Here is a 20,255-nt window from a genome sequence, read left to right as displayed (position 1 = left end):
TTTAGTCCCCAAAGTCATGCGTCACTCGGTAGACTGATACAGTATATGTAACCAACAGACAAAAGTTAGCAAATGAAACCTGAGCTTTTCAGGCACCTTTCTATTGCTGTGGTGACAGCAGTCGTTTCTATTGTCTCACAGGTGTGTGTGTTTGTGTGTGTGTGTGTGTGTGTGTGTTGCACAGGAGACTTGTACCGTAGCCAGAAGCTCCACCCACAGAAAGACTTAACTCAGGTATCACTTGAAAATTGGAAAATGTTATTTAAATCAAATTTGATATTTACCAGATCAGCTCCCCTATTAAACATTGTTATTCTTTTCCTCTTCCTGGCACAATATATTTTATCACTATTTCTTTCACACAAGTCTACCTTTTGGTTGAGGGTGTGTCATTACTGGTGAGAAGCAGGTTGAGCTGGTTGTTCCATGCCTGAACGCTCACTCCTCTAGCCAGGTGAGAACCGAAACATTCAGGTCTATCACTCGGCGAAAACATTTCTTGCTTGACTTCCTGCTTTTCTCCGACATAGCCTGAGAATAAGGTAAGGGTTGACTGCAGAAGGCTTATTTGTCAGTATTGTTTGTTGAAATTAGTTTTAAAACAGAGTGCATATACATATTATTCTTGTGTATGGTACAGAAACATAAAGCATAATGCATTGGATCATTACCTGATTTTAAAAAAAAAAAAATTGTTATTTTTGCATTGGCAATTTTAAACATGGTAATATTTGGATGTATATTAAGCTTGGCAAGGTATTTAATGAAGTTATAATTCTGTCACAGTTAGTAGTATTTGGAATAGAGGGAATAGATTTAGAAAAAAAAAAAGTAATATTGCGGGAAAAATACTGTTATTGTACTTACCGTATATATTTTATATTGTGCAGATATATTTATTATGTTCGTGAGTGTAGATTCAGAAAAAAACGGATTAAGTGGAAGGCTGAATTGCATTTTTGCCTTACATTTCTATAGTTCTTGACTCGAATCTTAACTACGGCCTTTCCCATTTTACACTGTACAATATAATGGATTGCAGTGTGAATGGTACTTCCTGGTGACATACAGGCACATATAAGTGCTTGGTTAGGTAACTGACTGATATAACCGATATTTTAAATACCTAGTATTATCTAAGGTCGGCATGGTGATAGTTTGGCAGTCACCTAGTGCGGGCGTGAGAAACAGGGGATGCAGTAAATCTTAGGGAACCAAGGAGACAAAGAACAGTGTTGTACTCAAAATGATTTCATTAATGAGACCAAAATAAAGTGCAAACAAGAACAGGAAACACAAAAATACAAAACTGAATCAAAGAGCTGGGGAATCAAAACATAGCTGGGAGGCAAACCTAACACTGACGTGACATTGACAAGAAATGAAGAAACAAAAGGGAATTAAATACACAGACATGGGAAACAGGTGGGCGACACACAACACAACATAGACACAGGGGAGGTGACAACAAGTGAAATCAATGGACAATGACAACGACAAGAACAGAGGGGAAAAAGCCAAGACTAATGCATCACAACACACACAAAAAGCAATAAACTTAGTCAACCATTGGTTACTACATCTCACAGTTCGGAGATCAAGGGTTCAATCCCAAATTCCAGCTCTCCTTGTATGGAGTTTGCATGTTCTACCCACGCTTGCATGCTAGAAAAATATAATAGAATAATTGATTACTGGACTTGGGTTTACTGAGACAAGGTAGCGGTGTAGCAATAGTTGAAGTACCACATGACATTTAAGGTATATTATTGTAAGGCGTAAACATCTGAGTTATTTAGGAAATGCACTTAGCAACTTCTTTTCTTTCTTTTTCTGTGCCACAGTGGGCAATGGCCAATGCCCTGCCTCGGGCTTGCTACATGAACTGCCATTCTGGGTCAAAGGGTTCCATGAAAATAGCCAGAAGTAGAGTTGGGAAAGGCATTAGCTCACCCTCTACTCTTAAAAGGACCATAGTGCTATAGGTGGATCCAGTAGATGGATGGAAAAAATGATTAAGCACAAGCGATAACGTCACCCAAATCCCCATGGTGACAACAAAAGGCCAGTCGCTTTTGAAACCAGTTCTAACTGGAATAATTGCGTTTTATCACTCCAAAGACCTGTTTGATCACCACTTTCCTCTGAAATTCTTCAGATCTTTGACATTGTTTTCAAAGCATTGTATTTTCTATAAAAAAAAAAAAACCTGAAAATTTCCAATGCTGGGACCCCATTTGCATAGCCTCTGATGTCCTGTGCGAGACATTTTAAAGGCACCTCTAAATTATATTAATTTACTTGATTATTTGAATTGATCAGTGTTCTACAAAAATAGAGCTGCAGGATTTGTACTGACAGGTGAAGCATGCTTACATTGAGATTCTGTCTATGTAACTGCAAATTCATGACAGAGAGATTTTATGTACTACACTAGAGGACTCCTGCGGGGTTAAACATCTTTTCATCAGATAGCCCACTAAGTGCCATGGTCAAAGGCAAACTATACAGCAGAGGGTTGTAGCACGCTTAGAGCCAGCGGGCCTTGTAATTCACGGCTGGTAAAAAGAACAGGTGGAGATTTAAATTTGTCTTCACATAAAAGTAGACTTTCAAATAAAGATTCATTTCTCCTTTGATTCTCAAATTGTGAGTTTTTGATGCGTTAGATATTTATATCCGGAACTTCACCAAGCTGTTTTGAAAATGGAATGCAGTCACACCCAATCTAGTTCCACCTCCAATACATACATGCCGCATGAGGCTTGGTAATACCTTGGAGAGACATAAAAGGGAAACAATGTGAGGGTAATGATTACTCATTGGGTTTTATTTGTATAAAACTTAATCACAAATGAGTCTCAGATGGCTTAAATGACCGACTTGTCACAAAAATCTGCATTAGCCTGTCCAGACATCCCATCTGGTCAAGAAAAAGCAATGCAAAAACATTACATTTGCAAAATGAATTATGGAAGCCAATTGCAGAGTTGGTGGTGATTACTCTCTGGTTGAAAAGTTATTTTTATTTTTTAACTTAGCTTAATCAGCAGCCTGATGGAAGAGTGTTTAGCACCTCGGCTCCCCCAGTTCTTAGATTGATGGTTAAAGTTCAGCTTCCCATAGTCGACCATGATAGGATTCAGCAACCAGCCACAACTCAAGTGAGGATGAAAAGGACGGAAAAGGAATGAACTTGGTCAACTTGTTGAAATACAACACTTTCCGTCTTTGGCAAAATCAGTTGGGATAGGCTGAAAATTGGCGTTTGGGTGTGTGGACTGGTTTAAAGGGTGCAATGTGACAACCATCTTACCAGAAGCTAAATGGGATTTTTTTTTAGATATGCTATTGAATGTGATAAAATTGAATATCTCTTCTGCATAGTTCATGTGTTGCATTTTAGGTGAATCTTAGCAACTTGATTGTGCTTTGAGGAACAATTAGTTGACCACTGCTTGCAACCCATAAAATAATCAATTTGTATTCCTATCTATCCCGGCAACAAACTGCATACTTATTTTTGTCCTTTTTAAGTATGCGATTTCACAAAAAAATGCATTTAAACAAACAATAGTTCCCTAAGACAAATACTGTTTAATGTTTCGAACTCTTATGACAAAAATTATGGCTTGGATAATGGCATTTATTCTTTTTTGGAGGGTGAAATAAGCCATGGATTTCTTTCTTTCTTTTTCCCTGTTTGATTGACATTGTCTATTGTGTGTTTAAGGGGGATACCGGAAGGAAGAAATGGAACGACATTTTATTGTCACAATACTCCTGCTGCTATTGGTTCATTCATTTAACTTGGTATTGCTCCAAAACGCAACGGATCCTGCACTAAGCACGTTTGATCAAAGCTGGTTGCGTCAGCAAAACCTTGTTACAGAAGAGGAGGGAGTAAACGGACAAGAAGGTGATGTGTCTGGTATGGATACAAACAATTTAAGCACCTTATTAAATATTGAAGATAACAACTTGGACAGTGATGTGAGGAGTGGAAATAATACGTCAGAGGATCCAGAGGTTGCCATAACTACCACGCCTTCCACAGCTCAAAATGCCACAACAGTACAACTTGAAGAGTCAGATGAGAAGACAAACATTTCAAACCCAGAATTAAATCAAATCAACATTACCCAAAATGACATTGTGTTAAACAATTTAACCACACCTCCCCCCATTCCAGATGTTGATTTGTTGGATGAAAACTCAAGCATAGCCCGCAATCCTTCGAATGACACAGATACAGGTAATATCACCACTTTGGCAGCAGAAATCCCAGATTCAAATGAAAACATGACAACAACAGCAAACTCAACAACAACAACAGCAAACTCAAAGTCCTGGAATCACACAGAGACAACCAATGGAACAGAATTAAACAACATAACTATTCCGACAACTGCAGCAGCAACGGACATTAGCATAACAGCTCCAACATCCTCATCACCAAACCTATTATCTCTCGAAACCACCAACGTGGCAACCATTGCTCCTAAAACACCTGCAGGCAACTTGACAGATAAACAGGCATCTTCAGGGAGCAGCTCAGAGAGAGGTATAGTTGCATGTTTACCTTCCAAAGTATCCTACTTTGTTAATTAGATGAAGCCTAGAATGGTTCTGCTTTGTTTTGGAAATGCATTCAGTTTAGAATAAGGGATAAAATTTAACATTGAATTAAACTGTCCAATTCACTTGCAATTCTGCATTCAGACCAATGTCCTGAGAAACATGGCTATTTTGCCACTAAAAATGTCCAAAACAAACTGCATGTAAGGTCACTAATATAAATATGCGAAAAGGGGGAAAAAAAGGCCCACTAGTGGGTTTATGTGTGGCATAAGGAGTTTTATTATTTGGATTTTATAATAGACTCAAGCACGAATTGGGGAATTTTCTGGTAAAATAATCTTAAAAAGATCATTTTTAGGTTAGGATTTTGACAGAAACACAAAATCTTTTGAAAATTAATGATACACTAGAGTTCATCATTGTTTTTTTTTTTTTTGTTGTGATCCCCGACCCCTCCTCACTTCACTGACCAAGATCAATTTAGATTTCCACTGGCTGAGGACAAACAACCCTTCTTTCTGATGAAAAAATAGCATGGGGTTAGGTTTCAGGTTTGTACGTTGTCTAAAAGGTTCTTTTATAACCTTGTAGCGAATAGGTACAATGAAACACTGTTTCAGGTGGAAAAAAGGGCTAAATAAAAGGTTAGGAGTGAAAGATTTCCGCCATGTCTTGACATCTAATAAATATAAAACTACATTTAAATTTCTTTAAATAATGTTTTCAACGACTGTAGAAAAATCCCAGAACTAAGAGTATTCCAAGATGTGTTATTGCTGAAATTTGATCCTTGAAACATCACTGAGCTGTGAATAAATATTTATGCCTTATGAATTCAAACTCTGTAATTTTCCAATAATAACCGGCAACTTCTCCCACTGCTTTTAACCTTGCAGTTTATAGAGCAATGTGACAGATTTCTGGATTTTTAACGGTTGATGAACTGCATTACTAGTGTGTGAATTCCTTTGTTTACATTATATTGTATTGTGTGCATTATTAGTGTGTGAATTGCCAAATACAAGGTGTAAATTTAATGCTTATTGTTCAGTTCGGGGTAATATATACACAAAAACAATTGCTGTGCGAAGTCTATCTCTTTTTTCTAGAATCCTTTTTGGAATACGTTTTGCTTCCACATTCTCAAGAGTGTAAATTGTTGCTTGTATCTATCTTGTTTGTGATTGGCCGGAAATCAAATACAGGTGTACCCGCCTCCTGCCCACATATTTGGCGAGGATAGGCTCCAGGATCTTTTTCAGACCCTTGTGAACATATGCGACACAGAAGATGAATGAATGAATAGACAATCGACTTATCCCCCCAGGGGATCAATATTAATAAGAAAACTTACGATAGCATAACTCAATATTTCCACTTGAAATAAAAAATGTGGCAAGGAAAAAAAATTAAAGCAGCAAATGAGACCATTTTCCTTATTTTCCCGTATGAATTAATTTTTAAAATGAGCACTTTATTGTAGGAAGAGAGGGACTGTCAGACAGATATATTATTTGCATATATATTCATTTATTTCCGAACTGCTTATCCTCACAAGGGCCGTGGGGGGTGCTGTAGGCTATCCAGGGTGACTATGGACACCAGACAGGGATGGACACCTTGAATTAGAGGCCAGCCAATCGCAGGGCACAGGGAGACGGACAACAATACACACTCACACTCATACTTAGGGGCAATTTAAAGAGTTCAATATTATAAATAATTATATATCTGGCTCGGTCTGTGCGCTTTAAGTTACTGGCGAAAAGTTTAGGGAGTAGTACGCCTCTTACTCAAAGTCAGCTGGACTAGACTCTAGAACAGGATAGCCAGTTTTGCGAATGAATGAATTATTCTCAGCAAATTTTAAATTCATATAATACAATAAAGTTTTTTTTTTTATCTCACATTGGCACAGTCATTGGAACAATTCCTACTCATGTGAACTATGATTGTTAAAAGTTGTTTGTCTCTCTCTCTGTGTCTTGCAATTGGTTTGCGATCAGTTTTGGATGCTGTAAACACCAAGTTGCCTGAAATGAGTCTCCCGTACACCCCATGACTTTGACAAGGATAGGCAGTATTGAAAATTGATGGATGAATGAGTGAACAGACAATTCAAAAGGATGCTAATGTGCGCTTATTTTAGAGCGGTAAGCCAAGTAAGGGTTTGATCATTTCAAAAATATAGGCTTGAGGTCATTGCGGCTATCTGTTATTCAATTTTATTCAAAGCATAATCATTCAATCATTTTCCGGACCGCTTATACTCAAAAGGGTGCTGGAGCCTATCCTTGCCAATTATGGGCACCAAGAGCGAGGACACTCTAAATTGGTGGCCAGCCAATCACAGGGCACAAGGAGGCAGACAACAAATTCACTTTCATTCACACTCATACTTTATGGCAATTTGGACTGTTTAAAAAGCATACCCTGCATGCTTTTGGGATGTGGGTGAAGACTGGAGAATTGGTAGAAAACCCACGCTAGTCCGAGGAGAACATTCAAAGCATGTTTCAGACAAAATAATTTTCTTACCTCCTTTCTAACTCAATATTCCCTGTCTTGCAATAAAGGTTTGACTTCTGAGACCAGCAAGAACAAACGGAATGAAGCGTGGGGGGCTGTATTGGGAACAGCCATAGTTGTGTCCATTGTAGGACTGGCGACATACATCATCTTGAAAAGGAGACACATGAAAGGTTTCTCACACAGGAAACTGGTTGAGGACTTTCCCCCTGACCCAGGTAAGATAAAAAGTTCTATATTGTCACTGAGGGAAAAATTCAGGTTTCGTGGCAGTAGCGATCACACACAAAATATTATTATTAATAATAAACCTCAGGAAAGAGCAATGCAAGCGTGTCAGGTTTGCCATTAAACATCCAAAAAAACATTCCTCAATAAAGAGGAAAGACACGCTCCTGGATTTTCACTTGCAACCGCGTTCTCCCCTTTGTTTTCTCGTATCCATTTTTATTACATTCAGAGGCCCTGATTACATAGACGTCTTTATTCTAAATGGAGGGGTGGATTACACAATTGGGACACAGACTTCAAGACGCCTCGGCACATCTCGTTTTGAATAAGGATAAACAAAACAAAAAAAAACGTTCGTCATTGGTGGCAAGAAATGAAATTATGGCGACTTAGTCTAAAGCAAGAATGTGTTCAAATTTAGGCAAAGCTCATACTAAATGTAGCATGTGTATGATAAATGATTATGATGTGCACGTAACTCCAACAGTGCGACAATATTTCTCCCCTGTGTCTTTTTGTAAGATAAATTAGCAGTGGGCTTTTGTTTTTGTTATGATAATTCATTCATTCATGTTCCGTACCAGTGCAGGAAGCCTATCCCAACCAGCTATGAGCGGTAGGCAAGGCACACCCTAAATTGGTTGAAGGCTTTATCCAGAAAGTAAAACAAATTAGCTAATAAAACTCCACATTGAATTTCCTGGTTATAGACTAAACTGCCGTTGTACAGGCTAATGGTGGGAGGCAAGAGTATGTTGGCTGGTCGTAGTACAATAAGCTTTGTAATAGACTTAATCGGATAAGTGTCTAACAATGGCAAATAGCACATGTTCACAACAGAACTATAAATTGTAAACACCATTTATAATTTAGGTTTGGCCTCTTTAGAAAGATGTCCTCATTACAGTTTAATGGAATTCTTAAACTATTGTGGAAAAATATACACACACACCTACACTTGTAAGACACTCCCATCACCATTAAAATGGGAGGAGGATGTACTATAGTAATTTGGCAATTTAGAAGAATTCTTGTCATTCACTTACATGAAAAAGGTCACTTACCTACTAGCATTACTTTATCACCTTCTGGTTAAAATCCAAGAAATATGAATATACAGAAAAGAAAATATCGCAGTAAATTCATGCAGTACTAGAATAGAAATAACTGGCTCACAATATTTTCTAAAGGTACCCACATTTAAAGAAATCCAGTGCAAGGCTTTTGAAGACTATTCAAAAGCCACTTTAATATAATTAAAATCTTTATTTGGGAAAATTGCATTTAGGAATCCACAACCCTGACAAGGAATAGCTGTGTTGAAAATTAATGAATAATTTTTAAATTAGGGTTCCCCAAGTTTTCTGTCTTTAAAGTCTTCACATTTGTAATTTAAACAAGGAACATTGTTCAGAAGAGCAAGTTTTGTTCAGTGATAATCTAATGAATGAACTCATTTAGTCACAACTAGAGAATTTGTTGCTTGCAAAGTATAAAGTGCTGTTTATCCCATTTTTATCATCATTAGCAATGAACTCAATCGAGGACAAACTGAATTCAGTTCGAATGATTCAATTGTATCATTTTTTTTCCTCCCACATGAGCTTCCTTTATAATTCATTTTTCTTCACTTTGAGTGTTAGTTGTTATTAGAATATTTGTAATGTGTTAACTAAAAACATTCACTAAAAAAGGCAATTGACTAGATAATAAGTGATATCTTTATAGTATAGTTACAATCAGTCGTAGTAGTAGTTGTTGTTGTTTTAGTGCGCCAAATTCTGCAAACCTTTTTTTCATAATATTTATTTTTCCAGTTCTCCGGTTGGATAACAGCGAACCCCTGGATCTGAACTTTCGACATTCAGCTCATTACAACCCCGGAGTAAGAGAAGTTGACATTCAAATGGACAACATTTCAGGGCGGCAGACAAAATAGAAGAACAAACTGATCACTCTAGAGACTCGGGGGCAATTGAAAAGGAGTAATGTGAAGGACTTTGCCAAATTATCTTTTTGTCAGAATCATTTTAGATCAACAATACGCCGCCATGAACTTTTCTTACGCTTGAATCTCAATGTTTTTTTTTTTAAATCTAAACATCATTTGTCATGTTTGTGTACACATTTCTAAAAGTAATCCAACAAAAATCCCTTAACAATAGAGAAAAAAAAACACCTTTTTTTTGTTGAGTGAAGACTCCAAATCCTAACTTGACCCAATAGGAAACAAATTTTGGGGTTTTAATAACATAAAATAAACCTGGAAGATTGCTGCTTCAACAGTGTAGAATGAGAACTCAACATGAACTTTTATTATATGATAAATAGGTAAACTATTGTTGTTTACTGCCATAATCAGAATCTAAGACCAGAAATGAGTTACAATTATATGCATTCATAGACAGAGGTTTTGGTATTCACAAAGAAGATATATATTTGGTTTTATGATATCTGTGGCATTATTATCATTTCAAACCTACTAAATTCTATGACCTCTACATGTCCAAACAGAGATATCATTTTTTTTTATTCAGCGGTGAGGGGCACCTCAGAGAGTTACGCTCCATTCACCTGCAGCATGACAAGCAGACAATGCACAGTAGATTAAACTTTTTTCAATTTCATTGTTATTCTTGTCACTAACTTTCTATGACTCTTAGTGACAACCTTCAGCAACTATTTCTAATCTCAATGTATTTTGCTTAGATGGGAAGAATAATGGCTATTTTTAGTAGTGTTTTGGCCCGTGGATCAACATTTTATATATTTGTAAATAAACAAATGCAATCATAATGTCACATTTTCTATTTCTCTTCTAACAAGATAGACTTGCACTCGGTGAAGGTTTTCTGATTTTGATTGATATGCATCGGCGCTTGGTTAGAAGACCTGGCCAAAATTCAAACAATGCACATGGGCTCACCATCCGTGAGAGGGGCCAAATCGGTCGGGTGCGTTGACAGTTGGGGGGCAGCCAACGGTCAGCCAATCATTCATATTGTTGCTGAATTCCGAAATATTTAATTTAATAATTTTGCAGCAATTAAAATGAGTGCCCACACCGTTCCGTTACCTTTTTCAACACACCCAAAGGGATCTACATTTCTACAACCCACAGTGGCACCAGTATTTGTTCCTCTGCTAAAGCCTGACTCCAGATTTATCCAATAGCAAGAAAGGACATACCAACAACTGGCCATTTTCCCCCCTTTAAACTACAAGCCTGACTCACTCTACCGATTACTCACGATCGACCTATTGTAATGGGCACCTCTGAATTACAAGGACAAAACAAAAGTATGTATTGATTCTTACTCATTGTACTTGTATAGCAAATGGCTGCGATTGGTTGGCAACTGATTAAAGCTGTATCGTTACCTGGTGCCTATGCATAGCTGAGATAGCATCCAGCACCCCTGCGACGCTCATGAGCTCAAAAGATGGATAAACCAATAGTAATTGGGCTAGTAATTGAACTGACCTTAATTTCCTAAATGCCTAATTTGTAAGTATTTCCACAATGTCACTGTATTCAGGGACTATTCGTATATACAATCCTGTGCAGCTTCTTTCTCCAAGCTAATTCTCAACCACAAAGAAGATTGGCAGTATAGAATGAGCAAGGGGTACAAGTTTCAAAAGTCAATTAAATGGCACCAAATCCCAAATCAGTTCACTTGAGACTTGGGACGGATTTATTTTCTCTTCTAACTGCAAATGGAATGGAACTAAATGATTTCCATCTAAAATGAGCCTGTTTAAATATTTTTAATGTTGTTATTCAATTTATATATATATATATATATATATATATATATATATATATATATATATATATATATATATATATATATATATATATATATATATATATATATATATATATATATATATATATATATATATATATATATATATATATATATATATATATATATATATATATATATATATATATATATATATATATATATATATATATATATATATATATATATATATATATATATATATATATATATATATATATATATATATATATATATATATATATATATATATATATATATATATATATATATATATATATATATATATATATATATATATATATATATATATATATATATATATATATATATATATATATATATATATATATATATATATATATATATATATATATATATTAATAACATCCAGCAAAATATTTCAACATGTACTACTTTTAATTAAATGAATCAACAGTGCAGTCATTGTGCAGTGCAGTTGTAACGATATCAGTATTGCAAAGGGTCCTGATACCACTAATACCATCATCAGTATTGGGAATGCTAACAAATAACCCGCATTTACCGGTGTTCTGACGAGTTGAGTTTTAAAAAAAAACTATTTATTGATCTATCTCACAAATTCCACACAGACATTACAATGAATTTATAAAAAAACAAAACAAAAAACCCTTCCTGATAACACTTTCCGATAGTGGCAGTGCTTGGGGAAGCAGATGGATAGTTCCTGGAGTACCCCATTTACTAATGGGCTACAATGGCGGAATTATTCTATAAAATTCTATTAAAAATGAATAAAGAGCATCCAACCAGACATAATATGAACACTGCTTTAAAATTCTTAAAATCAGGGAAGGTATCCACCCAACCAGCAAACCACACAAACACTGCCAGTTTCACAAACTACTGTAATTACTCGTGCCATAAAAGAGTAATTAAAGTTTTAACTTTTTACACGAATGGCACAATTAAACACAGCCAAGCTGGGTGAAGTAACTATTTTCTTCCAAGTGTTTTTGCAATAATGCTATTTTTTCCCAATGATCTAGTTTATTGTTTGTCTTATTTTAAAATGTTTAGGAGAAATCCATTGAGAATTTATGTGAGTATATTATTCCAAAAGTACCTTAACGAACATACTATATGTGCATGTGTAAGTAGGTTAGTGCTGTTATTGTGCACATCAAAAGCACCCAAGCTTCAGACAGGTTTGAAAACGAAAACATAGGTGGGTTGTACTTAAAAGTGAAATATTTCAACAGTGTTGGAAAAGGTGAAAATTGAGGTCAACATCCTGGATAAATTTTTCTTAGATAATACACAACAGTGTTGCTTTTTGCAGTTTAAAGAGTTCATCATTTACCTCTCTGAGGGCCCACTGCAATACAGAATGTCTGCGATCTCCTGACATTGTAGCTGCTGTCAAGTCACGGGGGTGGATGTAAAAGGTGAGTCTCCTCCGGCTGTTGAGGAAGATAAACAAACATGGTACAAAAGGTATACAAATAGACATGACCAGGAGGGAGATTTGCAATGACAACCATTGAATACTAAAAACGGCTGTAGCAAATTGGGTTGCAGCCTGGACAACAGAAATTGGCAGAGAAAAAGTATTCTTAAGGCGTAGTGGACTTAAAAAATGAGATGCTGTGTGAAATTATTTTTTTCTTTAAAAGTAAGAAAGTCTGCAATTGGCTGGCCACCTGTTCAGGGTGTCCCCTGCTTTGTGCCGGTCATTAATTGGCTGGAGCCAACCCAGCTGACTTCGGGGGGGGACACCCTGAATTGGTGGCCAGCCAATTGCAGACCACAGGATATGGACAACCATTCACACTCATACCTTGAGGCAATTCATGGGTGTAGATAAGCTAATAATTTTTTGTCCAAGTTCCAAAGTAATGTTATCTTGTGACCAGTATGTGCTTTCTCTTGCAAACTTTTTTACTCTAATTTTTCACGGGCAGCACATGACAGCACACCGTTGTTTCCTAATGACAAAATAAACAGCGAGTTCCATTTTTCCATCATATTTATAGCAAATGTGCTCATCTGACCAGAGCAGACGGCATCAATATTTTTGACACGAATGCCTTCCATTACCATAACTGATTGAAAGCTCTTCTCCTATCTCTGGCCGATGTTAGATGTTGGACTGCTCTCTCAGGCAGGCTCTGTTATGTACAGTGACAACTCATTAGTTCCAGGGCAGATGACCACATCATGACACAATGTTGTGTGATCAAACACTGTGATTGTCAAGAGCAAATAAAAATCCTGGCCCCGTCATAAAACATACATCTAAGGTATATTATAACTTTAGAGAGAAGAGCTTTGACTTCTGTCATTTACCCTTCAATCACAATGACAGCTAAAATAAAGAAATTTGCCTCACTGTTCTGGGGTGAGTATATTTTTTAATGTAGAATATGAGTATGTATTTAGAAAACTTTTGATTTTATGAGAGGAATTCCCAATGTAATTTGAATTTGGATATTTTTCATTGAAATATGTTTAATTTGCAGCAGCATGGTTGACCATTGGTTAGCACGTCCATCTCACCCTTTGGAGTTTGAGTGATTAATCCCTGGGGATTTACGACCAATGTTCCCTCTAATTTTTCGTTGGTCTGGGCAGAAAGACAACCTCCCTCAGCGCACTGAGTACCAGTGTGAGCGATATCATCACTGCTCGCTATGGACACACCAGTATCACACCTGCCAAAAGCAATATTCCCTCAAATTTTTCATGCAAAACCTGCTGTAAAAAATGAAAAACAAAAGAGGGAAAAATCTGATTTCTGCTGCGCAAAGAAGACGAGAGTAGTGCGTAATTGCGCATGGGCACATCTTAGAGGAAACATTGGTTACGACCTTCCTGTGTGGAGTTTGCATGCTATTTCCTTGCCTGTGTAGGTTTCTCTGGGTACTCCCTAGTTATGGGAGTGAGTGTGAATGGTTGTGTGTCTAAATGGGGCCTGGTGATTGGCTGGAAACCATTCTAAGGTGTCATCTGCCTGCTGCAAAAAGTCCAGCGAGCACCAACTCATGACCCTCGTTAGGATAAATGGAAGTTATAGTGGAATTCACTTGGGGATTGACCTGGAAAAACATCCGTATATTATTATTTCAGATGTTTGAAGAAACTGCAGACACAAATAATGGCCAGAGTGGCAAAATTCTATCCTGAAATAAAAAGTAAGTTCATTCGAGCATAAGAGTTTAGTGACTTGCTGCCTGCTCTTGTTTTTATGTCTTGTGTTTCTGATTATATGTGTGGTGAAAAGGGCAACAAAAGGAAAATATGAAAACAATAGATGTGTTCTGCTAGTTGAAACACCTCTTCAAAAAGAAAACAGTTTCCCCGCTTTTTTTTCTCTTTTCCATTGCACTTTTTGGATATAGATACAGGTGCAAAATAAATACCTTCCACACATGGCTGACGAATGGTAACTGCATGCATAATATTTGCCCTAGGTTCTGTTCTTTCTTGCTACATAACTTGACTAAACAGCTGAGTCCTGCATTTCACATTTATTAAGTCCTTAATAGTTTTGTGTGTGTATATGTGTTAGTGTATTATTAATCTTGTCTGTTGTTTAAAGCAACACATTTATATTTTGCAAAGAAAGTCCACTCTAACTGTTGTTTTGTGCCATTTGAGTTTAATATTTAACAATGAAAAAACTAAATAGCGCCTCATTCATAAACAGACCCCCTTTTCAGTACCTGATGGAAAATGAATAAGCGAATGAGTAACTAACCCCAGTGTTTCACTGTATCATCCCCATTTAACCAACAGTAGTGTAGTTCATTATATCTTAACTTAATATTTAAAGCGGTGAGATGCTTCCTTTGTAAAATTTGGCAGCCATTCACGGTTTACCACACCAAAGTAAGACCCCACTGTATAGAAGAATTGCCTTACAATCTAAATACAATGCTGAACACGCATACGTCAGCATCCTGTGAAACAGTTTAATGACAAATGAGGCAGAATTTTGTACAGGCGGAATCTCTTGGGGCGAATGCTGAGCAAAAGTAATCAATTATTACGCCTCCAAACGCATACCCATTGCAGGGGTCACCTGATTATTTCAAGGAATTAGCTATTGATCAGCCAAAAGTCACCAACAAACGATCCGGTCGCATTCATTGCATTCGGGAATGGTTCATTGACCACCCGCTATTTTCTGTTTAACACCTTAACTTAATATGACTGCAAAGGATTTCAAAAATGAAAGGGAATTTTTATGTATGAATGGCAGGCTAACAGACCATGGGATCGAATGATACAGTGTGACTCTATTCTTATATCATCTCCTAAGAAGTACTCATATAAAGAATAATCCATCAAGGAGCTTCATCATTAGCAAAGAAAAAGACCAATCTAGAAGTACTCTTAAGTAGCAAAAGAAAATTAACAAGAGCGCATTGATAAATATTACTTACTAAGAAAACCAAGCTAATATAAACCAAGGCCAGGACATGTTAAACTCATTAAAGACTGTGAATGAATGATCAAATAGTTGTGTGTCCACATTTTATGTGCCAGTCATCATTTGTTTTCATTATTGTGCCGCACCGAAAGAGCATCTCAGCAAGCATTCAAAATTCCCAAGCTTTAAAGATGTTCAAATGAGTCAGGTGAAAATATCTGTTGACTTCATTATTGGGCCACTCATTAGTCATAATCATGACCATCCATGATTAATTTAATACCAGCATGAAGTGTCTTGTGGTTTCCCGCTAATGAAGTAGCTCACCACTTGACACAATTATATCCTATTCTTTTCTTGGTGCTTATGGTTTTCCTTTGCTGTCCCTCACAACCGTATGATTTCCATAGCGACTGTGTATGCCTCTGGTTTAAAAAAAATATATATATACATATAGCCGTGTCATAGTTTTACAATTATCATTAAATACATATACATTCTTCTCTTTTTTTGTATTTATGGGCATTAGGATTAGTAGAAGATACTTATCACTAAGGATTTACGGAAAAAAAGTTAAATTACGAGAAGTCTCATCTGCATCCTAACTAGAGACGTGCTGTCCTTGAGTGTGTCCTTCAGATTCAGCTACGGGCTGTTGCATCATTTGTCCTCCAACACACAACTCATCTCTTAATCTCTTTCTATGTGTGTGTGCTCCACACCTCTGCATGGTATGCAACAGAAATATACGTGTAACTCCAATGTCCCTTTTGAGTAAATCCAAATTATTAGAATATATATATATATATATATATATATATATATATATATATATATATATATATATATATATATATATATATATATATATATATATATATATATATATATATATATATATATATATATATATATATATTTCTTTTTTTTTCAAGAAGCATAACCGTACAACGTCTTGTTGCAGGCTGATAGGATTAGCATTGTAAAATACAGTACTATTCACAAATGGATGCATGTTTTTGCTTACAGCATACATTTTGAATTGTAGACAAGATACATAAAAACGATCATTGCATGGTACCAGTAATATTGTTCAATCATAATAGTATATACATACCTATAGGTGTAAGAATGCATTTGAATTCTGAAATGAAGTAAAATAAACAAAGGGGAAAAGGTCACCTCCTTTTCATTTTCATGTTGCCTGCCAGAATCTTGCATCACTGAATTTGTTTGTTCAATTATGCCATTGTAAATTTTGTTGTCTCTATGCTTGAACCTTTGTTGTGTTAAATTGAAAATAAAGATTTGCCTGAATTTTTAAAAAATCTCAGACAGTCTGATAATTTGGTCAAAAAACATTGAATTTGTTAACCACTCTTTTGAAATAATGGCGGCCTGATAGCGACAACTTTGTTTTAGTTACGTACAGGCTTTGTCTGATTGATGAGAGAACACTTGCAGTATCAAATTGCCATACATACAGTTCGCTGAGGTACAACCTTTGCACCATTCGCTCAATTCACTTCACTTCACAGGTGATGAGTAAGGGTGGTGGGAGTATTCTACCTTGCTCTCAAATGACTCCCTGGTGATCAGAGATGGCAATGAACAACGCAAGGTCTGTATCGTCTTTTTCTTTGAAGGAGTTCACCGCCTCAGAAAAGCCAGTCATCTCCAGCTGAGCTTCAGTTGAAACTCTCCCAGATCTCTCTAACCCTTCTGAATTGCTACGGGTTTATAATCAGAACCAAGCTTGAGGGCTGAACACTGAAAAAATCATTTTGTTTTCAACCTAGTTTGCAAAGATGAACTGCAACCTGAGCGGTACTGTATAATCATATTTTACCGAGCAGTGATGAATATAGTAAGTTCTGTCTTTAAAATGATGATAATGATTAGTAGTTGTATAGGTGCTATTTTGTTTCAGCTGTGGGCGGTACATTGGAGGAGAGTTTAGCATGTTCACCTCACAGTACTGGGATCAGGGGGTCGATCCATGGTTTCCTGTGTGGAGATACCATATTCCCCTGTGCCTGTGTGTTTTTTTCTGGGTATTCTGGTTTTCTACCAAATCTCCAAAAACATTCTTGGTAGGCTGATTGAACACACAATATTGCCCTATAATGTTAGTGTGTGCACAGTTGGTAGTGCCTTTGTGCCTTACAATTGTCCGGCAAGTCATTCCGAGTGTGCCCTCTCTATTGACTGCTGTTTCCTGGGCTAACCTCCAGCACCCCCACTATCTTTGTGAAAATAACTGTGAGGATTCAACAACTAAATTTTAAAAGTGAATTTTCTTTCTATTTTTGTTGGTGTAAAACATCATTGCATGTCATTAAAATGGTTATTCTATTAGGTAAAAGTTTATGTTTAATTTAGAACAATCTCTAAATTACAGTTGGTGCTCAGTTTTCATTGGCCTGCAGCAAATTATGCAAATATTGATTATAGCCCACACAAGAAGCAAAGTTCAGACTACATTCTGTTCCATTTCTAGGATTTTTATAATAGATGGAGATACTAGTCGCTTATACATCTAGGAAATCTGACATGTTGAAATAAATGCATAAAGTCAAAAGTCAAAGTCTTCGTAACAATATGCTGCTAATCTTGAAATATATACAGACACAAAAGCAGAGATTGTGCAGAACCAGTATTAGCAACACTTTTCATAGTGAAGCTTTAATGTATAGCACCATAGCAGCAAAGAAAGGCAACATCTACATTTTAAATCACTGGATATTTAGTCAATACTTTCCACAGTTAAAAATGCTAAGATTTATTTCATCTTTTAATATCTAACACTCTCGTTTCCCATGCTTTGATTCATATTAATGCTCTAACGAGATATTCCCTCTGTCTCTATAGATATATTTTACAAAAGTGTATTAGTCACTATCTTTAATCAGATTCTACTTTAAATAAAATCAATTTCTTCAAGTGCTTTCAGTGATGTCGGAAGAATTGGCACCATATAATGATAAATTACATTTCAACAGCAGGCCTCTATTGATAATTGCTGTCATGTATAATTAGTCCCTTCTCAGTGGCAATGAGAGCTTGCACTTGACAGTTATGTTTTTTTTTCTGTGAGCCCCAAAGCTCCTCTACAGCGTGTGCTGTTGTGGTTGAAGCCAAGGACACATTAAACCTTCCACAGGCCGTTGCTCCCCTAGCACTTAGTTACTTGTGTGTTAAATTAAGAGGATATTCCCTTTCCTTGGTCTCTTGAAGCAACCTCACCTTATTTATTTTTCTATTTTAAATATGTTTTTAGAAGAGCAGATCTGAATCACTTTGGCTACATAAACATTGTCTCACTGATTCACATATTTCCCTTCCATTCATCTCTTTGCAAATTTAGTATTGATGAATATAATGAATGCTGATGCATTATTTCAAGAGGTTATATATTGACTATCGAGGTGGTGTAGTGTAAAATTAAAATTTGTAACAGGAGTAAATTTACTTATTTACATTTGCACAGTGCAGCTGTGGAAATGTAAATGTACCCACTTTGTCTACCACCACTGCCAGAACCGCATGTTTATGAATAATAAAATCAGCGAAATACATTGAGGTAATTGAAAGGTGAGGGATAGATCCTACCATTATTATGATATTGTGATGCCATCACAATGATGAAAGCTTTAAATCTCATTATGCTTGGACAATGACAATAAAATCATTCAATTCAATTCAATATATTCGGAGTATAATCTGCTACCTGTTTCTTTGCATTCTAATTGTGTGTGGCTTTAAGGATAAGGAAGCTACTTAATTACAGATTATTTTTAGGGGATGGTGGGGGAAAATAAGCTTCATGTTGTCTCGTTAAAAATATAATTCAACATTTCCTTTCATTCTACTTCACTGCGTGGCCCGGGGCATTATGATGACCCTACTACTTCGGGTTCTTTCAAAGCTTCAACTGACAAGGGCAGGGGTGGACAAACGGGTCCTCGAGGGCCGCTGTGGGTGCAGGTTTTTATTCCAACCATTTGACCAATAAGATTCCTGCAGAGAACAAAAAGCACCTGAATCCATTGATTGCACTTGTAGGACACCAGATTGGTGAAATGGTCTCCTCTTTATGGGTTGGAATGAAAACCTACACCCACTGTGGCCCTTTGTGGAATAGGTTGCCCACCCCTGGACAAGAGTGAGTGTTTTCTGGATATAAGTGCTCCATTCTAAATTTTATATGCTGCTACGAAAGAACTTTCCATTTCCATATCCATTATCCATCCATAAAATCCAATAATACTGTTAACTTGTTCATTGAGGAGTCCATTCAAGGAAATATATCATCTTTAGAGCTTGTCCAAAATGCATTTTAAGAGAATGTAGGAATGGGGCATATTGTTTGACTTCTCATGCACAAATTCATTGTCATTCAGTTTCTAGATAGCCACGTATCGGACAAGGCCAGTGTTTCCACACAAAATGCAATGTCCATGTTGTTGTAGTAAATGTCAGCCTTTCCCTGGAATTTTATTTTCTTGTGTCACAATAAAAACCTCCGCTTACAGACCATCATTTTTCAATTAAATGCAATACTCACAGAGCAATTCACTGTCCCACAAGGATGTTTTTGAGACTTTATTCCCCCCTCCGTCATCTGTTAACTAATGATAACTCATGAATTGCCTCTGCTTGATTGTAGACCAGGGGCTGGAATT

At 36.4% G+C, this 20,255-nt stretch overlaps 1 protein-coding gene across 1 annotated transcript; it reads left to right on the top strand.

Moving 5' to 3' along the window:
* The first annotated feature begins 385 nt into the window (after nucleotides 1-385).
* On the top strand, nucleotides 386-10,142 carry LOC144194754 (uncharacterized). The gene is made up of 4 exons (XM_077714031.1): nucleotides 386-542; nucleotides 3,734-4,564; nucleotides 7,158-7,328; nucleotides 9,159-10,142. The coding sequence occupies exons 2-4, from the start codon at nucleotides 3,754-3,756 to the stop codon at nucleotides 9,278-9,280; spliced, it is 1,104 nt and encodes a 367-aa protein (XP_077570157.1). The 5' UTR covers nucleotides 386-542; nucleotides 3,734-3,753; the 3' UTR covers nucleotides 9,281-10,142.
* Nucleotides 10,143-20,255: the final 10,113 nt, after the last annotated feature.

The sequence above is a fragment of the Stigmatopora nigra genome, chromosome 3, assembly GCF_051989575.1.
Source record: "Stigmatopora nigra isolate UIUO_SnigA chromosome 3, RoL_Snig_1.1, whole genome shotgun sequence".
Classification (NCBI taxonomy): domain Eukaryota; kingdom Metazoa; phylum Chordata; class Actinopteri; order Syngnathiformes; family Syngnathidae; genus Stigmatopora; species Stigmatopora nigra.
This window is presented reverse-complemented; position numbering and strand designations above follow the sequence as displayed.

Bases quoted from the DNA above. Each gene is read 5' to 3' on its own strand.
- LOC144194754 (XM_077714031.1), top strand. From the start codon at position 3,754: ATGGAACGACATTTTATTGTCACAATACTCCTGCTGCTATTGGTTCAT. The intron at 4,565-7,157 runs GTATAGTTGCAT...CTTGCAATAAAG, and splicing joins AGGGAGCAGCTCAGAGAGAG to GTTTGACTTCTGAGACCAGC. The intron at 7,329-9,158 runs GTAAGATAAAAA...TTATTTTTCCAG, and splicing joins GGACTTTCCCCCTGACCCAG to TTCTCCGGTTGGATAACAGC.